Genomic DNA, 22,813 nt, shown 5'->3' with positions numbered 1-22,813 from the left:
CATTACACAAAATTTTTTTATTTCATATATTTTCATTTTCATTTTAGATAGTCTTTATGTGTAATTAATATGTATGTTTGTAACAATAACTAAAAGCTCGTATGCTCTACTTTATTTCGAGGTATGTGTATTAAGATTACAAAAATGGTGCAGCCACTACTAAGTTAGTTTTTAAGTTAGTTTTTAACTCTATATGTAATAGTTTAGCAACTTTGGGTAACCTAAGTACTAAACTATCACTAATAATGAAAATATTTCTATGATGTATGTTCCACCTTAAACTATAAATAAAAATTATCGTTTGAACAAAAAAAAAAGGCATGTCTTTTTCAACTTTTTAATGTTTTCCGATAAGTCTCATGGTACGTTTAGTCATAAATCGAAAAATCGAACCAAACCGACAATAACCAAACCGGTGGTTATTATTTTATTTGGTTTGGTTATGGTTTTAGACATTTAAAAACCGACTAAATTGGTTTAGTTATGATTTTAATCAATAACCGACCCAAACCGAACCATGAACACCCCTACTCTCTTCATCCAGGTTCAAATTATGAATATGGAAAAAGACTCGTTAGAGAGCACTCCGTGCTTCTCATCTCATTTAAATGAGCCATACGTGACACAAATTCAAATTAGACGAGCCTCAATAGGAATACCAAACATCGCGTGAGAAACTAAAAATAAAGATTAACACCAATAAAAATTATGGTGGGATGGATACGCTCTCTTCATCCAGGTTCAACTTCTGAATATGGAAAAAAAAATCTTTTTATTATAGAGCGTTTCGTTTCGTGCTTCTCATCTCAATTAAATGAGCCTTTCGCGATACGAATCTAAATCAGACGAGCCTCAACACAGATACCAAACACAAACTTGAGAAACTTAAAAAAAAAAAAAAAAAATATTAACACCAGGGGTGCGAAGGTGTGTGTGTACACTTAACCAGGCGGGAAGAATGAGTCATAAAGACAAGACACATTGCAACGAAAAAAGCACTACCCAAAATACACACACAATTTTTATAATATAATGTTTTAAATATAGAATCCACTGAAGAGACAGAAGATACTACTTAATCAATTTTGTGTGTTATATATATATAGAAGTTTGCAAACTGTGGAATTTAATTAGCTAGACCTAAAATCGCCAGCTACTCAATTCCCTGCAAAATCTCATCAATGGAGACACGATATGTCTCTCAAAATTCCAAGTAAATAACACAAAACTCACTTGATCATTTTATTTTCAAGAATTTTTTTTTTTTTTTACCCAGTTGATGATTTTTTTTAATAAAAGAATGTTTTAAGTATTTGGGGGTTTGTGATTTTGATATTAATGAATTCAAAGTACAAAATTGAGGATTTTGTTGTTTTTTTTAAGTGTTTGGGTATCTCTAATATTGATGGAATATTGTTACAAGTAAATACAATTGATCATTTTTCTTTTTCTTGTATTTATTTTCAAGAAAGTTTTTTTTTTTTTTTACCCAGTTGATGATTTTTTTTTAATAAAAGAATGTTTTAAGTATTTGGGGTTCTGTGATTTTGATGTTAATGAATTCAAAGTAAAGCAACAAAACATAAATGATTTTTTTTTTTTTAAAGTGTTTGGGTATCTCTGATATTGATGGTATATTGCTACAAGTAAATAGCACAAACTCAGTTGATCATTTTCTTTTCTTATCTTTATTTTCAAGAAAGTATTTGGTGTTTTTTTGTGATTCTTGATTGTACTGATTTCCAAGTGTAGAGGGTTCAATTTCTTGAAAAATTATTCTATGTTAATAGGGAAAAATGTTTTTTTTTTTTTTTTTTTTTTTTTGCATCTATATATATATATATATATAAAAGTTGTTGTATTCCCTTGTTATAAGAATCCTTGTTTTTTGGAATTCCTTACTCCTCTGTTAATATGAGTGTGTCGATGACTTCCAAGAATTCCAAGTAAATAGCACAAACTCAGTTGATCATTTTCTTTTCTTTAGCTTTAGTTTTTTCAGAAAGTATTATTTGTGATTTTTGACCATATTGATTTCCAAGTGAAAAGTGTAAAAGACAAACTAGTTGAATTTGGGGGGGGGGGGGTAGAGGGGTGCAAGGGGTTCAATTTTTTGAAAAATTCTAATATGTAAATAGGGAAAGAATGATTTTCTTTTGCATATGCTCCACCATTAATATGAGTGTGTTGATGATTGTGTTGTCTTTTTGAAAGGGAAAAGAACTCTTTTAAGTATTTTTTTTTTTAATTACATAGGGGGAAGCTGGGAAGGGGAAATAGGGGAGGGGATTACAACGTGGGGATTCGAACCCTCACTAACAAGGGAAAAGTTTAGGTACCCGACCAACTGAGCTAGTAGATCCCTACTTAAGTATTTTTTGGAGGTTTATGATTTGGTGGTATTGATTTTCAAGTGAATTACATATACCCAGTTGATGATTTTCTTTTAAGAATAGAATGTTCAAGTATTTGGGGGTCTGCGATTTTGATGTTATTGAATTCAAAGTACAGACTTGATGATTTTCTTGGTTTTTTAAGTGTTTGGATGTCTTTGATATTGGTGGTATATTGTTCCAAGTAAAACACAGACGAGTTGATCATTTTCTTGTTTTTGTCGTTATTTAAGTATTTGAGGCTTTGTGATTTGTGATGATATTATTGATGCACAGGAAAAGAGTATTTCCAGGTGGGAGTTCAATTGATGCTGAGGTAGTGGAAATCTCGCGACCTGCCAATTGGAGTTCGAAATCGAAGTCTCCTAAGCAAAAGGAGGTATAAAAATCTGTACTTTTTGTACCAAGGTCTTATCTCTTTGCAGTTTTTTTGTTTCTGAAGGGATTACTTACCTTTTGCTAGTGCGCTTTCAGCTATAATATATGTTAATGGCATCTTTGAATTATTCTTGCTGATACACATTTGACCTCAATGTACAGTTTACTGTCTTTTCTCGGCTTATTTAGTTTGATTTGAGAATTGTGCATGGCAGTACTGAAATGTGCATCCTCAAAGCTGATGGCTTTGTAGATAATTTATGTTTCTTTTTAGGGAAAGGGTCAAAAATACCCCTCTACTTTCTTTTATTAGCTAACTTTACCCTCCGTGATAAGTTGGGGCTATTTATGCCCCTGCCGTTATGAAACTTAACAAATATACCCATATAAGATAAACTACCCGATTTCTAAAAAATAACCCACACCCCTTGTTGAACCTGCCCCGGCCCACCTATTAAACTAAACCCGTACGAAATATATCCAAATCCTATCCATTTCTGGTGAGGGATTATTATTTCCTTTCCTTGTAGAGTCTATGGAGAGTGAAAATAAAGACTTGTAAGACGACGACTCTTCTTGAATCATTAATCCATTATTGTTATTGTTAATGTCGTCTTCCAGATCAATATTTTCGAATTCGTTATTGCTGTTTCTGCAGAAATGATATCTATGATCTGGAGGATAAATATATAGCTTGACACGCTTGAATTTGAAAGCTCGTTCACTTCTTCTTTTTTGTTTTGTTTCTGCGAATTGAACTCTGAGCACTTTGCAGATTCTTGGTTTGCTAATAAGCCTTCATTATGGATTGATATATTTAGATCAAATGTAACCTTCTTTATGCTACTGTTATTCAAATCTTCTTCCTCTGTCCCTGTTTTTTCAAGGATTTGAGTGAACGAAGACAGGCTAAATTGGAACTTAAAAATAAAAATAAAAATTCTTACTTGGGTTCTTCATGCTGAGCTTCTTCTTTCATTGTATTAATGGCTACAGAATTTTAACCATTTTTGTGGATCTCGATCAATTTCTTTCTGCTGATTTTATTCATCTCTTCTTCCTCACTATTCCTGTTTTTGAAGGATTTTAAGAGAATGAAGATACACAAAATTGAATCTTTTTCTTTTTGTCAGAAAAAAATCTTACTTGGATTCTTCAATGAGGTTAAACATTATGGAGGTGGGATAAGGTGGGGAGTGGGGATTCCAGGGTGGGATGGTCAAGGGGTAGGGTTTGGGTGTTGAGTGGGTTGGGAGGAGACAATGAACTTGGAAACTCACTTAAGGAACCATTTTTCTTTAGTTCCATTAGGGAAGTCATTTTCCTCATCCTTAAGGAACTTGTTTTCCTAGAAAAAATGTTTTCCAAAATATTTTGACCAACCAAACATGAGAAATTGAAAAACATACACCTTTATTCTCACCAAATTTCAGACTCTATTTTGCACCATAGTGAACACCTCTGAGTATGGAGTACTACTATTCCATTACATGTCGTTGATTTTCTCGGTAGAAATGAATTGTAGGATATTTGAAGGTATAACAGATTGTATTCCTCATATGAAAATCAGATTATTCAGAACTTAATACTGTTGAAACAGAAAGAATTTCGTAACCGATATGGGAGATATCTTGGGACTTATGGACTCCTTACAGAATTGGGAGAAGTATACCTCATTTATACTGGGAGTGGAAAATGTTCTTGTACAGTTGAGAGCTAATATTTAAATTCTGGTGCATCCACAAAATTCCTGTTAGCATATAGATGATTGGGGTCTTTTATAGAGAACCACATGCTTGCCTAGGCGTGTTTACTTTTTTTGTACCACTTCTATATTGGCGTTTTTCTCACATCAATAAATTATTATTTTATCACACCCCTTGGGGTACGGCCCTTCCCCTGACCCTACTAACGCGGGATGCTTTGTGCATCAAGCTGTCCGTTTAATGAGTATAAAGTGCCTAGGCATTTGCACCCAAAGGGTGTCGCCTAATAGTCAATGAAGCTAAAATGAACCATGGGAGGCCGGAGTTAAAAATCTATGCAGAGGCAAGATGCACAAAGTGATCTCTTCCATTTGTATAAATCTTGGACCGAGTTACTTGGTACTTTGTGCTGGTGAGAAGTAGTAGGTATTGGTAAATTAGTTAATGTGCGCACGAGTTGGCCTATACACCACCGTTATTTAAAAAAAATGCGAAGGCATTTACTTACATGATCTTGTACTGTTTTTTTAATATTTGTTTTTTGTAGAAGTTAATTTGAACTTATCTACACATTAGGTTGACATTTCGATAATCCTCTTCCTTTATGTGAGCAAAAACTAGGGATACCTGCATATATTGTTTTCTTTTCAACTGAAAAATGGTTTCTTTTTCCTAACTCAGAAATCTTTTGCCATGTATGAGTGCCTCTTCAGGAAAATAGAAAATTGACTTCTTTTGTGTTAATTGATTGTGTTTACGATTGTACGTATGCTTTTTAGTCCAAATTTGCTGGACATTCTGCTGGAAGTTTGGTTTTAATGGCAAGACAAGCATTGTTTTGTTGGCTTGAGTCTTTTTTCCTTGTAACTTTCTTGTTGGCCGTGATACTAGTGCTAATGTATTATTTGTAGGTTATTTTCCATGAAATAATAGATATTGATGTGGATGAAGATTGTAGTGATGTTAATCGTGTTGATGGAAATGTAGAATCTAGTGGCAAGGGAAAGGTAATCAGAGACTGCCAACGTGCTCTTGTCAAACTACTGGTTCTTCTCTTTTAGCCTGTTTGGCCAAGCTTCTAAAATCAACTTATTTTGTGAAGTGCTTTTCAAAAAAGTACTTTTGGTGAGAAGCAATTTGTGTTTGGCTAATTAATGCGAAAAACACTTTTGAGCACCAATTAGTGGTTGACCAAGCTTTTAAAAAATGTTTTCCAAAAAAGTACTTTTGGGGAGAAGCTACTTTTTTCAGCTTCTAAAGAACAGCTTCTGCTTCTACTACTCAAAAGCACTTTTTCTTCTCCTTAAAGTTTGGCCAAGCACCTCTACTTTGGAAAAAAAAGCACCCTTTTGAAGGACTTTTGAATTTGGAGAAGCTTGGCCAAGCACCTCTACTCTGAAACAAAAGAGCACTTTTTGAAGTAAAAAAAAGCACTTATAGCGTTGGAGAAGCTTGGCCAAACATGCTATTTGTCTGTCTTCTATGCTATCTCTTTTTTTGTGGGTCTAATTTTGTCAATTGCCTCTCTGGCAGGATATTTTGGTCGGTGGACCAGTAGATGGGGTTCAGTCGTCAAAGAACAACTGCCCTTCAGCATCTGATAATCCAATTGTGTTAGATGATTTTGGTTATGATGACTTACTGTATGACGACTCACTGTATGACGACTATTCTGTTTTGCAATCACATTTTGATTACATGGATATTCCCACTGGAGTTGAGGCTACAATCCCATGGATGTCGGGCCCCATCAAAGAACAAACGGTGTCAACCACTACCAGTACTTCAGGGAGAGTCGTTGGAAGTTCAAATGAGAAGAGTTTTGAGGGAGTAAATAGTTCAAAGATCCACTCATCCGGTGCTACAGCTACTTTGGATTGGCATAACCAATCTAAAATATATGAAGAGTCATTATCTCAATATGGAAAGAAAATAGGTTCATCCGATGCTACAGCCTCTTATGGTTGGGGCAACCAATCAATTCCCCCTAGTGGGTCTTATTTCTCAAAATACCCCATGGGACCCACTCCCATGTCTGATTGGACCAATGTATTACTTAATCAAACCACTCCGGTTTCATCTGAATTTACTCATGCATCAGGTTCTATGAACTATTTCCCTCAGAGTTTGCATAAAAGTGCAGCAACTGCAGCAAGTCCTTCAATTCCCTCGGGACAATTAGGTGAAACTCTGAAGAAATTCCGTCTTTTCAAAAAATTTGATACTGTTGATGATCATTCGGACCATCACTATTCTAAACAGGCTTCTTCAGGGAACCAGGTTAGTTTATCCTAAGGAAGATTTAAACTAACTTCAACTAGTTTTGGCTTCATCTTCTTATGATTCTATTGCAGCCTCCTAAGAATTGGGCCAAGAAAATACAGGAAGAATGGAAGATACTGGAGAAAGATCTGCCTGGTAAACAAGCGAAGTTTCACATGGTGTTATGATTTTTTTTTCATCGAGCCATGAAATTTTAACATACAAATCCTAGAAATTCTGTCTAGTCATGGAAGTCTGAAATGCTCGGCCTTCCATGCAGTTAAACACTTGTTTTTTGCAATTTTCTTAACCACACACTCATCTGGTCATCTTTTATTGAGCAGATACAATATTTGTCAGGGTGTACGAATCAAGAATGGATCTGTTAAGGGCAGTTATTATGGGAGCTGATGGGACTCCATATCATGATGGCCTTTTCTTCTTTGATGTTTTCTTTCCAAGCAATTATCCCAATGTTCCGCCGGTATGTGTCTGATTACTTTACTACTTTATCCTTTTCCGACCTTAACCCCTAACACCTCCCAACCTATTGTTTCTAGCTTGTGCACTACCATTCCTTTGGCCTTCGAATCAATCCTAATTTGTATAACTGTGGAAAAGTCTGCCTGAGTCTTCTTAACACTTGGAGTGGCAAAGGGAAGGAGAAATGGATGCCTCGTTCTTCTACTATGTTACAAGTTTTGGTATCCATACAGGGGCTGATATTAAATGCAAAGCCCTATTTCAATGAGCCAGGTCATGCAAGCTCGGAAGGGACAAAAAGAGGGGATGAAAGCTCACTGCGGTATAGTGAGAATACGTTCATTCTAAATCTGAAAACAATGGTCTTCTCCATGAGGCGGCCACCAAAGGTAACCATATTTTCTTAAATTGTTTGCCTGCTGTGTTCGTCAGTGGTTCTTGACCATCTATTTCCAAACAAATAGGTTCTTTTGTTATGCTTCAAATTATTTCTTGACTTCATTTACGCTTTTGTTCTAAATCAGAGAAAATGACAAAATGGTCCCTTACGTTTAAGGGTAGATTCAAAATAGTCCCTGAAGTATGCACTTAACAGTTTTGGTCCTGTAAATTCGCCAAAAGTTAACACTTTTAGTCTCCGTCAAATATTTACTCAACTGTTTGTTAGATTTGACGGGAAACTATGGAAAAAGGAAATTAGGGGAAATTCACATGTAGAGGTATAATTTTTGTAGTTTCTGCTATTTTTGATTTATTTCTAGAGTTTGGTGTAGTTTTTAAGGTGTAATTTTTGCTACTTTTTATATCTTTTTAGCGTCTCATGCAGTTTTTCATGTTGCATATTTTAGGATTTGACTTCTGGGTGTTTATCGTTAAATATTATTTTTTCCACTGTTTTCGTCAAATTTGACGAACATAAATTGTTAAATATTTGACGGAGAATAGAAGTGTTTAACTTTTAACTTAAAGGACCAAAGCCCTTAAGTGCATACTATGTTCATTTTCTCTTCTAAATCAACTACTAATTCCAATCGTGCTACTTGCTGCAGCATTTTGAGGATTTTGTAATAGGGCATTTCTTTCAAAGTGCTCAAGATATTCTCGTGGCGTGTAAAGCATACACGGAAGGTGCCCAAGTAGGTAGCCTTGTCCGGGGTGGTGTTCAGGACGTTGATGAGGGCGACAAAAGCTGCTCACCAACTTTCAAGGCTTCTTTAGCCGGGTTCATCAAGACAGTTATAGATACATTTAAAGAGATTGGTGCAAGGGATTGCGACAAATTTCTTCCCTTGGCACAGATAGGGACCGGAGGAGTAGTGCCAGTTGTTCCTGCGAACGCGAGCTATTATTATGGTTGACCCATATGAGAATGGTTGTAGAGAGATGCTGACATTGAATTTTTACAATAGATGGAATTGAGACTAATGTTGACCAACTAGTTCAATTTTAATTGGGTAAAATATGATATAGCTTTATACTAATGCTGTTTCCAGCTTTATTCAGATTCTTGTTTTTTTTGAGTTCTTAAACAGCATAAGGAGAGCTCTTTAGAGAATGATGAATGGTGTATTCATCTGATTTATGACATGTATAGATCCAGCTACTATAATTTATGTAGGCTTATTATTCCCGTTCTCTCTCTCTCTCTCTATCTCTCTCTGCATAATTATCTGTTATGCGAAATCGGCAGGGAGTACTTCCTCTTTAGTGGGCTTTTCCCGACACTAGAGGCATTTTTTTGCGCGGATTGCCCTTCTTTTGGGGTGGTTTTTAAATTTTGCCCCTCATACTTGTGGTCTTTAAATTTTGCTCCCCATTTTGCTGGTCTTTAATTTTTGCCCTTCGCGTTGCAACCCTGAGCTTCGCGCAGAAATCATGAGGTTCTGGGTTTGAACTCCCGTTCAAGCATAAATTAAAAAAAAAAATCGCAAGGTAAGGTTTGGGTCGCGTGTATGCAGGATCCGACATACACTTGTTAAGGAATAATCAAAGTTATGCCGGACTCGGCATACTCATGCCTCGTGGGCAGACTTGGCCTAAGTATGTCGGGTCTGGTATAACTTTGGTTATTCCTTAACAAGTGGGTCCGGCATACTTATGGGCAGACTTTTACTTAAGGCATAACTAAAAGTATACCCCATAAGACATAACTTTTCCTTAAGATATAGACTTTGCCTTATAAGACAAACTTTTAGTTATGCCTTAAGGAAAAGTTTCGCCTTATGGGGCATACTTTTAGTTATGCCTTATGGGGCAGACTTTTAGTTAAGGCATAACTAAAAGTATGCCCCTAAGGCGAAACTTTTCCTTAAGGCATAAACTTTGCCTTATAAGGTGGAACTTATAGTTATGCCGAGTCCGGCATAACTTTAGTTATTCCTTAAGGAAAAGTTCCGCCTTATGGGGCATACTTTTAGTTATATCTTATGGGCACACTTTTAATTAAGGCATAACTAAAAGTTTACCTTGAAAAGTAAAAATAAAATAAAAATATATGCCTCAAGGCAAAGTCTGCCCCCATCGGCAGACTTTTGATTAAACATAACTAAAATTCTGCCGGTGGGGGCATAGCGAAATTTAAACTCTGTCTTGCGATTTTTTTTTTTAATTTTTAACTGAGTGGGGGTTCGAACCTGGAACCCATGGGTTTTAGCCGAAGGACAAAATTTAAAGATTACAAATATGAGGGGCAAAATTTAAAGACCACCCTAAAAGAAGGGCAATTTTGTGAATTGCCCCACTAGAGGGGTCAAATGTGCGAGTCAATAAATGGGCGAATCATTAGGTGCCTAAATGTAACTTAGGCCGAGGGTCATAGTCCGACCCTCCAACTCTTATCAAAATTTTTTATGTGCGAGTTAATAAATGGGCGGATCATTACGTGCCTGAATGTTACTTAGGCCGAGGGTCATAGTCCGACCCTCCAACTCTTATCAATTTTTTTTTTTTCGTTTGATTTTTCTCTTATAATTTTGTTAATTACCTAATATTTTTTCTTCTATGGTAATATACAAGATATCGAATAAAGAAAACATATTAACCAAGTTTTACAGGGGTCAATTCGAGCGACATATATAGCTTGTCCAGGTTTTCGACGAACTAAAATTTAGGAGTTCAAATAAGTTGTGTTAATAAATGAATGGGTTATTAGTTCGATTAAACTTGGATGAGTTTTGTGAATTTATTTTTATGGATTAATATCTACCTTAATCAACAAAAATCTGAATTAGTAGGGCCTCAGAGCTAATATTGAATATCGAGTTAAATATTGGCCTACCCGTCAACTTTTATGAGTTAGTTTTGCTGTTATAATTTGAATGAATTAAGCAAATTATATTTTTATAATACCAACATTACTAATATACTCTATTGAGCTTATACACTCTGCCAAACAACTCCTTACACACGACGTGAATCTGAACTGATAAGGACTTCAAATTGGTATAAGAGGGAAACAAAAAAAATAAAAAATAAAAGTAAAGCCCTAAACTGGATCAGGGTTTCTAATCTACCCAACTTTTCGACGGTATCAAAACTACCCACTTAAAACGGTCCAAATTAATACCTCACGGAGGGTAAAATAATTGATGGGTAAAAGCGGTTCATTTTTCCTTATTTTGTAGCATCCGTTAGTAGGCAGAGTATTTTTGCGTTATTCGGATAGTTACAGAATATTCTTGAGCCAACAATTTAACGGGTATTATTGAGACAAAAATATAACGGAGTATAAATCTGACCTATTTTAAATAGTTAGGGATATATTTTTGGTCCTTTTTCGACTGAAAAAAAAAAAAAAAAAACCAAAAGCCCAATTGGATCCAGCCTTTTGTAGTCTAGCTGTCAACTTTTGTCAAAAATAGCCACTTAAAAGGATTCGATTTAATTCCTCAACCGTGACACTGTAACCCACATTGTATCAATTCAGTAGTACCGATGGAAGTTGAGGGCAGCATTATGTACGAAACTCTCACCCCTCTCTCCACCACCACCATCACCACCACCGACGAACATGAATTGTATTCCGTAATGAAATTTCTCTATCAACATTATATAAAAGTTGCAATTTAAAATACATTACAAGTAAGCGCACTTATCCCAAATTTTACATGGAGAGCAAAACTCCCCCATTTCAAATTGGTCAAGGGTAAAAACGGATTATTTTTCTTTATTTTGCAGCAACAGTTAGTAGGAAAAGTATTTTTAAGCTATTCGAATAGTTGGAGGGTATTTTTGAGCAAAAAACGTAACTGCGACCCTCTACAAAATATAATAAATTGTCTGTGTTATTTAGAATCGATAAACATAATCGTTTGGATGGGCTTAAAATATAGAAAAAAAAAAAAAAGTTGGGATTTTAAGGGTATTTTTGAACAAAAACACATTTTATTTTTAAGCCTTTAGATAAGTTAAGATAAGTTTGACCTATTTTTTTTTCGGCTTATTTTATTCCCAAAAAAAAAAAAAAAAAAAAAAAAAAAAAAAAAAAAAAGCCCAAAAACAACTTATAAGTAACCGTCAACTTAAAACGGTCCTATATATATAGAGACTATTCATTTTGACATTGTGATTTAACAAATACACATAACTACAAGAGTATTTTTAAGGTAAAAGTGTAATGGACGATAAATTTGACCTATTTTAAATAGTTCGGATATTTTTCCACTTTTCCCAAAAAAAAAAAAAAAAAACCCCAATTGGATCCAGGGTTTCTAGTCTACCCGTCAACTTAAAACGGTCCAAGTTAATTCCACGACCGTGACATTGTGAGTAACAATGGCAGCAGCTGAGGGGATTTTATACGATACTCTAACCCCTCTCTCCCCCAACGAACATGAACCGTACATCGTATTCCGTAACGAAATCTCTCAATCAACACTCCACTGTCCTTCACCTGAAACCGCCGCACCTGATTATTTCTCACTCGACCTTAACAGTGACGGTGCTGACGTGGATAACAGTTCCGTTTTAACGCCGGTGCCAGCTGTTACTACTCCGTTAACGGTTAAAGGACTTGAAGGCAATTGGTTTCGTGCTAATTGTAGGTTTAAAAGTCCTATGCTTCAGCTTCACAAAGGTAATATTTACGCCACGTAGCCTATATTTTGAGTTTGTTTTCCGGTTTAGCCCCTATTTTGAGTTTATTACCCGGTTTAGCCCCTATTTGTGTATAAACACCTTTTATACAAGGTTGATACATTATGTATAATGCTTTCCCCTCGGTATACAACATTATACAATATTTTGAGTTTGTTACCTGGTTTAGCCTATATTTTGAGTTTGTTACCCTGTTTAGCCAATATTTATGTATAAACACCTTTTATACACTGTTATACACTTTTAAACAAGGTTGATACATTATGTATAATGCTTTCCCCTGGGTATACAACATTATACAATATTTTGAGTTTGTTACCTGGTTTAGCCTATATTTTGAGCTTGTTACCCTGTTTAGCCAATATTTATGTATAAACACCTTTTATACACTGTTATACACTTTTAAACAAGGTTGATACATTATGTATAATGCTTTCCCCCTGGGTATACAACATTATACAATATTTTGAGTTTGTTACCTGGTTTAGCCTATATTTTGAGCTTGTTACCCTGTTTAGCCAATATTTATGTATAAACACCTTTTATACATCGTTATACACTTTTAAACAAGGTTGATACATTATGTATAATGCTTTCCCCTGGGTATACAACATTATACAATATTTTGAGTTTGTTACCTGGTTTAGCCTATATTTTGAGTTTGTTAACCTGTTTAGCCCATATTTATGTATAAACACCTTTTATACACTGTTATACACTTTTAAACAAGGTTGATACATTATGTATAATGCTTTCCCCCTAGGTATAATATTGTATATTAATTAGGCTACGTGGTGTAATAATTTTCAAAAGCTGTATACTTGTGAAAATTTCCCTTCTTTTGGGTCTGCTTGATCTCTAATCAAGCATCAACTGAAAGATAGTTTCGAAGAATTGATATGTTTGTGTATATGTATGCATTTATAATATTGTTATTCTGATAAGAAGTGAAGCTAAATTTGTATGTATGTATGTATGCCTGTACTGTTAACACAAACACGAAGGTTAATTTCCATTAAATATGTGTTTGTTTATATGTACATCTAATGCACGTATAATATTATTCTTGTGAGAAGCAGTGCAACTAAATTTGCTGTAAATTGGCTGTGTGTGTGGAATTATGTACGTATGTCTGTACTGTAAACACACAATGTGTATGTTTGTGTGTGTGCATATTTAGGCAATTAGTTTCGTTCTAATTATCGGTTTAAGAGTCCTATGCTCCAGCTTCACAAAGGTAGAACGACGTTGTTTTTGTATTCTGTTTTCTGTTTTCCTTTATACATTGTCAGCCCCTTAAACTTGTTATCCATTTAGATACTCAAACTGAGTTTTGTTCCAATTGAACACCTCAACTCCTAATAAAATGTTTCAATTAGACACTTTCTATTCAAATTATGGGATTTTTTTTTGTGTGTGTTTTCATTCTGTCTATTAGGTAGTTAATTTAACCAAATGTGTATAATTAAAGGAGATAGATATATTTTGTGTGATTTAACTTAACTACCTAATAGACGAATGGAAACACATGCAACTTTTTGGTTCTCCAAATTTTGAACCATAAGTGTCTAATTGAAACACGTTATTAGGAGTTGAGGTGTTCAATTGAAACAGAGCTTAGTTCGAGTGTCTAAACAGAATATCCTAGAAAGTTTAAAGGGCTACCTATGTATTAAGCCTTGATCTTTCTTCTGGTTGTGATTGATCTCTAACCAAGCTTCAACTAATAGATAAATTCTTAGAATGATTAAGCTTGCACGGACACAGAGTTGTATATGCATGCATGTGTACTATTCTTCTTCTGAGAAACAGTGCGACTAAATTTGCTATGTGTGTGGATTATGTATGTATGCCTGTACCGTAAACACACACACATGCGTGTTTGTGTGTGCGCATATTTAGAGTTCATATTTTTGACCTAAAAGCTTTGCAGCTAAATTTTCTTAAACATGCTGTGCGAGATATTTGCAGAGATAATAGATTTTTGTGAGTTTTTATCACCGACACCGGAGGAACAAGCATCTCGTAATGAAGCAATAGAATGTGTTTTTGATGTTATCAGATATATCTGGCCCAACTGTAAGGTCTGTGCTCAGACTTTTCCATTCCCATCCCATCCTTATATAGTACATTATATTTGTGATGTACAGAAGCACATTGTTTCACTGTGTTAAAGTTCCTTTTAATTATTTTTTCCAGCCAGAGGTCTTCGGATCATTCAAGACAGGACTTTATCTCCCTACTAGTGATGTTGATGTAAGCCTACTCTGCTTATTTTTCAAGTAAATTTCAGATTTTTTTTCTTGGTAACAATATATTTTTCGCTGAAGTGCTGTAACTTCTGGCAAAAGTTGGGCTAAATTTAAATCCTTGCTTGAAATAACTACTAGTCAACGACCATTCAATACCGTATTCATAAAAAATAAAAAAAAAATAAAAACCGGCAGCAACAACAGCTACCCCTCGATACTGAAGTAGCTGGGTTCTCAAATCCTACATGACATGCAACAAAAAACGTCATGCTAAGCTGGACAATCCTGTATTTGATCACTTATTCTGTGAAGTTACCTGTAAAGGCTGCTGTACCCAACTAAAGAGCATGTGTTTTTTTATAAGAAAACAAGTTGCTTGTTATAAATGTTTTTAAGACTGTAGACTTTCTTTGTCTGTGATGATAGATCTTTTTACATATATGATTTGTTGGTTGATTGTGGTATTTGCAAACATGGTTGAGATTACAATAGAAGTGATGAGCTACTCTTTGAAATACAGCTGGTGATTTTAGGGTCAGATATTAGAAGTCCTCAAATTGGGTTACAAGCTCTTTCCAGAGCTCTTTCACAAAAAGGAGTTGCAAAGAAGATACAGGTTCATTACGTGACCCTGTGATCAATGAGGAACATTTTCTTTTGTTTTCTTGCCTCTAACCATAGGTTTCTGCAAAGAAATCTCACAATCTGGAGTTTTCATGTACTTTACCAAATTAGGTGATTTCAAAGGCTCGTGTACCAATAATCAAATTTGTGGAGAAGAAAAGTGGCATTTCATTTGACATAAGGTTCGATTCTTTTTTTTTAATGACCGACATGAGATTTGATTATGCATTATTTTAATGAGATTCGGACTATATTGTGAGTTTGTTGAAGATAGTTTCTTATTTCTGATGTTTATTTGTCTTGTCTTTATCCCGAAATCATAGCTAAGAAAACTATGTTTTGCATTAGCTAGAACTTGTTCCATTTAGTCTCTTATTGCAAATTGTCTTGCCCTTGTATTTTGCTGCAGTACTTTCTTGGTACTGTTTCTTAATAAAACTTAACTTATCAAAAACAAAGACAAAAACTGCAAATTGTCTTGCCCCTACTTGGTGGTCACTGGATAAGGAGAGGTTGAGTTTTGCTTTTCAGCTTCTCCAGACTTGGTTTCAGTTCATTATCTAATGGAAAATAATTCCGCAGGTTTAATTATGTAATTCATTTTTTTTTTTTGTTTCTCAAAAAAAAAAATTATGCAATTCATTTTTGTGTTTTGGGCTAATCTTTTTCCTTGTGTTTTTTTTGAGTTTCTCACTTGGTGCATTTGAGCAATTTGTCCATCTTAGTTTAGACTTTAGTCCTTATCTTAACAAGCCAACAATGTCAAATGGAGGGTTAATCAAACTCTCTCCTTCTGCACTTCTTTGGAAGTTAGAGAAAAAACTTATGACGACCCGTTCCTCACCGTTGGTAACTGGAAATAGCTTTGATATACCTCATTGTTTTATAGCAGCTTCAAGTTTATCCAAATATTTGCTATGCAAACAAGACTGCTAACCTTTTGAACACAAATGACTAAGTCTGATATTGAGTAAAGAGCATGTCTGATTAAAAGACTAGAATTTACCTAACCTATGCAGCCCTCCCTCCCTATCCTGCAATATGACTGTATGCCTAGGTGTCAGGAGTTTGTAATTGGCAATTTTGGCACAAATTTTTGAGATGGTGAGATGATGGTGGTGAGAGAAGCAGGGTATGCACTCTGTGAGTCATTTCGGTTTTGTATTAATTTGATTAGGTAGGCAAATTAATCGTCAATTTGAATTTGGTTTGGTTTGGTTTTTCTCTCTCGGTTTTGGCCTCTTTTGGCTTCTACTTCATTGCTCCAACTTGATTTTTTTTTTTTTTATAATCTCAGATGTTAAATAAGACAAGGAGATTCATTCCTGGACAGTGAGATCAGTCAATGCTTAGCTAGATTGTTTAGTTGGCATTTTCATTCTCCTGTAAACAGTGTTGACAATTTTTTGGACTTCGTTAGCTCCCTGATTCTAGCATAGATATTGTTCTGGAGCTAACATTTTGTTTATTATTTGTAATTATGCATCTTCTGGATGCCTTCATTAATGATAATTACTTCATTGAAAAAAGATGTCTTCATATCTCTTGCTGTAACATGCAAATTATTTAGTTTACTGTATATTACTAATTTCCTGTTTTGTGGCCACAGCTTTGATGTGGAAAATGGACCCAAAGCTGCTGAATTTATTAAGGTTTGTGCCGATGTTCCACTCGCTGAACAGTGAAAATCTACTGATGTAGAAACTAACTATGTCTGATCATATTGTTTTTGCATTTTCTATAGGATGCTATGTCTAGCTGGCCTCCTCTGCGTCCATTATGCTTGATATTGAAAGTGTTCTTGCAACAGAGAGAGTTAAATGAGGTAAAACATTAATATCTTCTGATATAATGCGTAAAAAGCATGTTAAGGTTGCTTGCTGATGATAAGGTTCAATCTTTTCTGCTTTGATTCATAATCTTCTTATATTGCAGGTTTATACTGGTGGGATTGGTTCTTATGCACTGCTTGTAATGCTCATAGCAATGCTGCAGGTGAATCAACTTAATCACATGTTCTAGTAGTGTGAATGGTAAATTGCGACTGGTCATAAATTTATGTTGAATCATTGGACTTATGGTCTCACAAGTAGATAGTCGAGTGAAATTGTGGCGTGACTAAGTCGAATATTAGTTTCACCTTGGTCTAAAATTCTCAAGCAGAAAAGGCCCTCTTGTTTCTGTTACACTTTATGTTTCACTGGCCCTATATCTTTTCTCAACTATGCCAACCCCTGCTTTTCACTTGCCAAATGCATGTGGCAGGATATTACTGCCGCTCTGTTTTCACATGAAAGAAAGGTGGAATTTCTATCTGTGATTTGAAGAGAATGGATTAAAGCAAGTTTCTGAAATGAGACAACTCGAGCATGTTATCTTTAATTTCATCAAGTAGAATTGACCTTTTCCGCTGTTGGTATGACATTAAGGTTTGAAAAACTTAATTGTGTCTTCTATTAGACATAGGTTGAGATGGGAAGGAAATGGAGATTTGAGGTACTGCGGATGTCTGTTCTGATTCCTACACCTTTGCATTTGATACTAAATCCATCTGGAAAGTCTAGATTTCTTTTTTTGGTTTACCAAATTTCTATTGTTCATCACTTTTGTATTAACTACTTTAAAAGAGTTTTAGTGAAATCACCTTGAAAAAAGAAGAAAGAATGAGTCTTTTGAGCATACCACTCTTTGATACTTTATATTTTAGTTCCTCCTCCCTGTGGAGAATTGTTGTGATGTGCTAATTGTCATGTAGTAGTAGTTATCACCAATGTTTTTTTTTTTGTGTGTTTTACCATGTTTTGATTATTTGGTCTATGCTATGTAATTCGTTTGCCAGAATCATCGAAGTGGACAAGCTTCTGCGGAACAGAATTTGGGAATTCTTTTGGTACGTCTTCTTCAAACTTGTATCCCTTGAAAATTTTCAAAGAATATAATGCTGTACCTAAAATGACCCAACAATGTTCTTGTCTTTGAAGAGAATGGTCAAGCTGCAGGTGGGGAAACGGGGTAAAAGAATCAAAGCTTTAGTTTCTTTGACGGGCAAAAGAGAAAAATCCTTAAAGGGGATGGTTTTAACAAACAAACTTCTTTCTAGGAAAGATGAAAGCCTAAGGCAAAGTTTCTCTAATGTGTATAAATACAAAGCCATAGCACCTGTTTGAGAGTATTCGTGTGATGAACTTCTAAACACCCTGGGTATGGAAAAATCCTTGGTAGGGACTAGGGACGCTTAACCCCGGATAAAAATAGATAATCGAATGATAATAGGGCCCTAATAAGGAAGGATAACGAGACTATCTACTAGCCTCTACCCTAACGGGTCCTCCAAACCCTCCTATCGCATGCGAATCCGGATATAGTCGGGTTCCAATGCCGGTACCGCTCCGCACCGGGGCATCCGTGTCTCTCCTCTTCACATGCCCTCGCTTCCCGCATCTTGTCTTCCACCGAGGCCACTCCACCTTGTCCCGAAAAAAAAAAAAACAACAAAAACATACCTAGTGAAATCATCACGAGAGTGGGTTCGGCATACAACATAGTCGGTCCTAACCACCACTTTGGACTTGGGTGGTGGCACCTTCTTGTCACATAGTACTCACCTCCTTATCCCCTACCTTGTGAAGGTAGAGAGGGTGTTTCCAAGACCCTCGGCTCAAGTAAATCATATCAAAAATCAAGTATGTAAAACAAATACGATCGTAGTGTCATCCGCGAAAAGCAAAAGCCAATCCATCCATGAAAACAATGAAGAAGGGAATAATAGCAACTTGAAGAAGAGAATAATAGCAACAACAAATAATACAATAACTGAAGCAAAGGAAATAACAGGTAATACTAAAACCGAAGAATAAGATACTAGGAGAGTAATAATAACAATACTTGATGTGCTGAACTTCTAAACCATGTTCAAAAATGTTAGCTTTATATGTTCCTTGCTAATACAGAAATCTCCTCCTTTAAAGTTCCAAACTTCCAATGTGATAGTTCACGGTTGTCATGTTCTACAACGACTGCCTTATTGACCTTGCTTCTCAGCTGTCTCTCAGAAATTCCAAGGATAGTTTTACTCACCTATTATATCAATCTCAAAATCATCAAGAAATTGTGTTGTTCTTGAAGACTACCGAAGAGGATTGATAGAGATCCAAACTGACTGTTTTATCTTTGCCTCAAGAACATCATAGATAGTCCAGAATCCCAACGGTCTTTTTGCTCTTCTAAAAAGAACCTTTGTTCCAGATTACTTTATGATATATCCTAATTACCTTGGACCTCAATCTGTTTTATGCTTTACTAGAAGTTGTGACTTGCTATTAATTTCTTTTGGTCTCTTCAAATTTTTGCTGCAATTATTGCCATTGGTGAGAAGATTATTTTGACCCTACTACCAACTAATGCTGGCGAGTGCGGGGGGATAAAATTTTACCTCGACTCATATCTAATCTTAGTTTGTCTGGGAGAACTAAGAAATAAGTTTTTAATGGGTTGTTCAAGCAGATTCCTAGAGGTCTTTGAAAAAGATCAAAGCCAAAAGGCAAAATTTTGGGAACAATAGGAAGTTTATAAAACCAAAGCCTTAACACTTATATTTATAGGAGAAAGACTATACAGCTCTAATTATTATCGGTCTAGGATGTATAGTTCTTGTCACTTAAAAGGTTTTTGAAGGAAGTTTCCTCTTCCCAGAAGCAATTAAGAGAAAGGAAAGTTTTAGGTTTTGTGCAGTGCACTGCAGGTTGTGCATTTCGTCTTGCTTCTGTCCCGTGCCTACTTCTTTCCTTTTTAATCTTTGATTCCAGAAATAATTCTTAAGCTGAGCGACTACCTTTTATAGTTCCTCCTCACCTGCTATCTCTGTCTGCTTTCATTCCTTCTCCAGTCCCTTATTTCTGTTGTTTCAGCATATTGGGACTTTCTATTGCAAAATCGCCCTACAGGTTCATATTATTCAGGCTAAGTTGAAAACATTTGCTCATATGTTTTGATTTAGGTTAATTTCTTTGATATTTATGGACGCAAATTAAATACATCAGATGTTGGTGTATCTTGTAATGGAGAAGGTACCTTCTTCCTGAAGAGTAGCAAAGGGTATGAAATTTTCATATATACTAAGTTATATCTGTGTTTTACTTTGAGTTGCATAAATATATCTGTTGGGTAACTTTACTTTGTTGCCTTCTTTTTGTCTTCAGGTTCTCAATTAAAGGAAAGCAATCGCTTATTTCCATTGAGGATCCACAGGTTACCTCTTATATCTGAGCTGTTAATATTTCCCTAGTTTCTGTTTGGATATCACAAAGAACATCCATGAGCCAACATTGTTGTCTCTGTTCTTGCATTCTTTCTTTTCCTAATTATATTTAATTTAGTTATTCTAGTTAATTTTATTTTTAAGCTTGACTATGGTGTCAGTTATTTCGGTTGGTCTTATCTTCTTATGGAGCAATGAAGAGAAGGATTATGTCCCTTTCCTTTTTGTTCAGTTATATGTTGGGTGAACCTTATACTTAGTAAATAGTAATTGAGTGCCTTTGTTGTATACATTATAAACAAAGTATTAAACTAGTTTTTTTCTTGTGATTGCAGACACCAGAAAATGACATAGGAAAGAGCTCCTTCAATTATTTTCAGGTGAATTCCACATGATTTCAGATTCTGCTCATTTTCTTTTATCCATTTTCATCAAAATCATACTCGAGGCATTGCACGTCAATAATACTGCTTAACTTTCGTTAGGTGATATAAGAAGCTGCTTTGTCTAGCAATGTATATGAGTTTCACTGATTGTGAATTTTGCATGTTCCCTTGTCATGAACATGGGGTATTTTAGAGGCAGCTTGTTGTCAAGCAGCATGTATTATCATGTAGGTTTATCTTAGCTGTTCTTGATACGCTTTGTGATTCCAAGCACCCAAGTTTGAAACATAAGTTTGGCCCCTGGGCTTTGGTCTACTGGTTGGAGTTCAGCTCGTGATGTGTGTGTTAGGCACACGCCACGGGTTCGGACCTTGCTGCAGATAAGAGCTTGGTATTTAAGTAGAACTTGTGGGTGAGAGGGGGGGGGGGGGGCTCATTATCGACTGAGTTTTGGACCGTGCGTCGCCGGTCGCTTCCCCACTTTGGTCCCTTCCCAACTTGAACACGTAACCTTAGGGTTGGAGGTGGAGGATGCTTACCACTTGAGCAACCCTTTCTTCTCAATTATCAAAAAAGTTTGAATAATAAGTTTAGATTGAATGCAGATCCTAATTTTGATGTGATCCCTTTTGATATTTGCTCAGATTTGTGTATGAGAACTGGAGATCATAGAGTAGTTTTGTTACTGACTTCAATCAAGAACACACTAGCTCTGCATGATTTTGGTTGTTACGTGTTTACACACAGTTGGTCCTGTTGCCTCTTTCTTCCTCCGGAGCTACATTCTGAGGTTCTTGTTTGTATTGGTGCAGGTCAGATCTGCTTTTGCAATGGCTTTCACGACATTGACAAATGCAAAAGCCATATTTGCCCTAGGTCCCAACAAGAGTATTCTTGGCACGATAATTAGACCAGATGAAGTACTAGTGGAAAGGAAAGGGGGTTCAAATGGGGAAGTGACTTTTAACAACTTGCTTCCAGGCGCTGGGGAGGGACTGCAGCAGTATGGTGACCAGCAGGAGATCTATTGTAACTGGCAATTAAATGATGACGATGAAGAAGCACTCCCGCGAGGAAATGGGATTGTTGAGGATGGTGGTGCTCAATCCTCAGGAAAGAAGAGGAAATCGTCAAAGGATAAACATTCTGCTAAGAAGGTGAAGGAAAACGGGCATAGTAGTAATGTCAGAGATGAAGAAAATTCCTCGAGGAAAGAGAAAAGTTCGAAGAAGCATTGGAAACATAACAGATGGTGATAAGGCAGCAATGATATTTATTTACAGTTGTAAGAGTTCATCTACGGGGATGCCTCTACATGATATTTAGCCTACATCAGATGGTCAGATCATGAGGAACCTTGCCGTAATTATACTGATGTATCACAGGAGATGTCTATGTGGCAAAGTTCTTCAGGTAGTTTCTATGGTGGCAACATTGACGTGTGAGCTTCCGTATCAGGTGCTACTGGAGTGGGGTTTCATAGTGAGTGAAGATCATCTTCAGTGTTGTAACATGCCAATTTTGACAAGAGTGAGCTGCTGTTGTAATTTAGAAAGAAAATCAGAGTTGTAACACTATTCTTTTTATTTTAGTTTAAAGATAAAGTGACTTTCTGAAAATGCCATTTGATCATTTTGCCTAGTTAATGTATTCCTAAAACAAAGTGTATGCCAAATGTAGTTTGAGATGTGGATGAATACAGTGTTTTACGTAGTTGCGTCCAGAAGTGTTTTTCATTTTCCCCCGGTACCTGCATTGGGGCCTAAACTCAGATTTGCACAGGGAAATTTTACATTGGGGTAAAGCGTTTTTTAATAAAGGCGATTTTATATTCGGGGTTCAAACCCGAAATCATATTTGGAGTTTAAGCTTGCAATCTCTGGTTAAGGATAAAAGAAAATTATCATTCACCCCTAATCCTTCTTGGATTTCATTTGTACTGATGAGCTGATCTATGAGGCTCTTTGTTTATTTTATT

The 22,813-nt window shown here is 35.7% G+C and overlaps 2 protein-coding genes across 3 annotated transcripts; both read left to right on the top strand.

Annotated features, from left to right (window-relative positions):
* The first annotated feature begins 1,034 nt into the window (after positions 1-1,034).
* Positions 1,035-8,857, top strand: LOC132053252 (probable ubiquitin-conjugating enzyme E2 26). Its single transcript, XM_059445203.1, has 8 exons — positions 1,035-1,213; positions 2,670-2,772; positions 5,389-5,484; positions 6,011-6,757; positions 6,832-6,895; positions 7,084-7,223; positions 7,300-7,611; positions 8,272-8,857. Exons 1-8 carry the CDS (start codon positions 1,182-1,184, stop codon positions 8,578-8,580), a joined length of 1,803 nt encoding a protein of 600 aa, XP_059301186.1. The 5' UTR covers positions 1,035-1,181; the 3' UTR covers positions 8,581-8,857.
* Positions 8,858-11,994: 3,137 nt separating this feature from the next.
* LOC132053251 (uncharacterized) lies at positions 11,995-22,548 on the top strand. Of its 2 annotated transcripts, none has more exons than XM_059445201.1 (13): positions 11,995-12,296; positions 14,288-14,400; positions 14,516-14,572; positions 15,089-15,184; positions 15,304-15,374; positions 16,802-16,844; positions 16,937-17,017; positions 17,128-17,187; positions 18,032-18,082; positions 20,189-20,286; positions 20,391-20,439; positions 20,785-20,829; positions 21,648-22,548. In XM_059445201.1, the coding sequence occupies exons 1-13, from the start codon at positions 11,996-11,998 to the stop codon at positions 22,089-22,091; spliced, it is 1,509 nt and encodes a 502-aa protein (XP_059301184.1). In that variant the 5' UTR covers position 11,995; the 3' UTR covers positions 22,092-22,548. The 2 variants fall into 2 exon arrangements, with proteins under 2 accessions (XP_059301184.1, XP_059301185.1); XM_059445202.1 differs by lacking the exon at positions 11,995-12,296 and adding an exon at positions 13,477-13,553.
* The last annotated feature ends 265 nt before the right edge of the window (positions 22,549-22,813 follow it).

The sequence above is a fragment of the Lycium ferocissimum genome, chromosome 4 (genome assembly GCF_029784015.1).
Source record: "Lycium ferocissimum isolate CSIRO_LF1 chromosome 4, AGI_CSIRO_Lferr_CH_V1, whole genome shotgun sequence".
Taxonomy (NCBI): Eukaryota; Viridiplantae; Streptophyta; class Magnoliopsida; order Solanales; family Solanaceae; genus Lycium; species Lycium ferocissimum.
The sequence above is the reverse complement of the archived record's forward strand: the minus strand, read 5'-3'. Positions and strand labels throughout refer to the sequence as shown.

Bases quoted from the DNA above. Each gene is read 5' to 3' on its own strand.
- LOC132053251 (XM_059445201.1), top strand. From the start codon at position 11,996: ATGGCAGCAGCTGAGGGGATTTTATACGATACTCTAACCCCTCTCTCC. The intron at 14,573-15,088 runs GTAAGCCTACTC...TTTGAAATACAG, and splicing joins TCCCTACTAGTGATGTTGAT to CTGGTGATTTTAGGGTCAGA. The intron at 18,083-20,188 runs GTACGTCTTCTT...GTTTTGATTTAG, and splicing joins AGAATTTGGGAATTCTTTTG to GTTAATTTCTTTGATATTTA.
- LOC132053252 (XM_059445203.1), top strand. From the start codon at position 1,182: ATGGAGACACGATATGTCTCTCAAAATTCCAA. The intron at 2,773-5,388 runs GTATAAAAATCT...TATTATTTGTAG, and splicing joins AGTCTCCTAAGCAAAAGGAG to GTTATTTTCCATGAAATAAT. The intron at 7,612-8,271 runs GTAACCATATTT...TACTTGCTGCAG, and splicing joins CCATGAGGCGGCCACCAAAG to CATTTTGAGGATTTTGTAAT.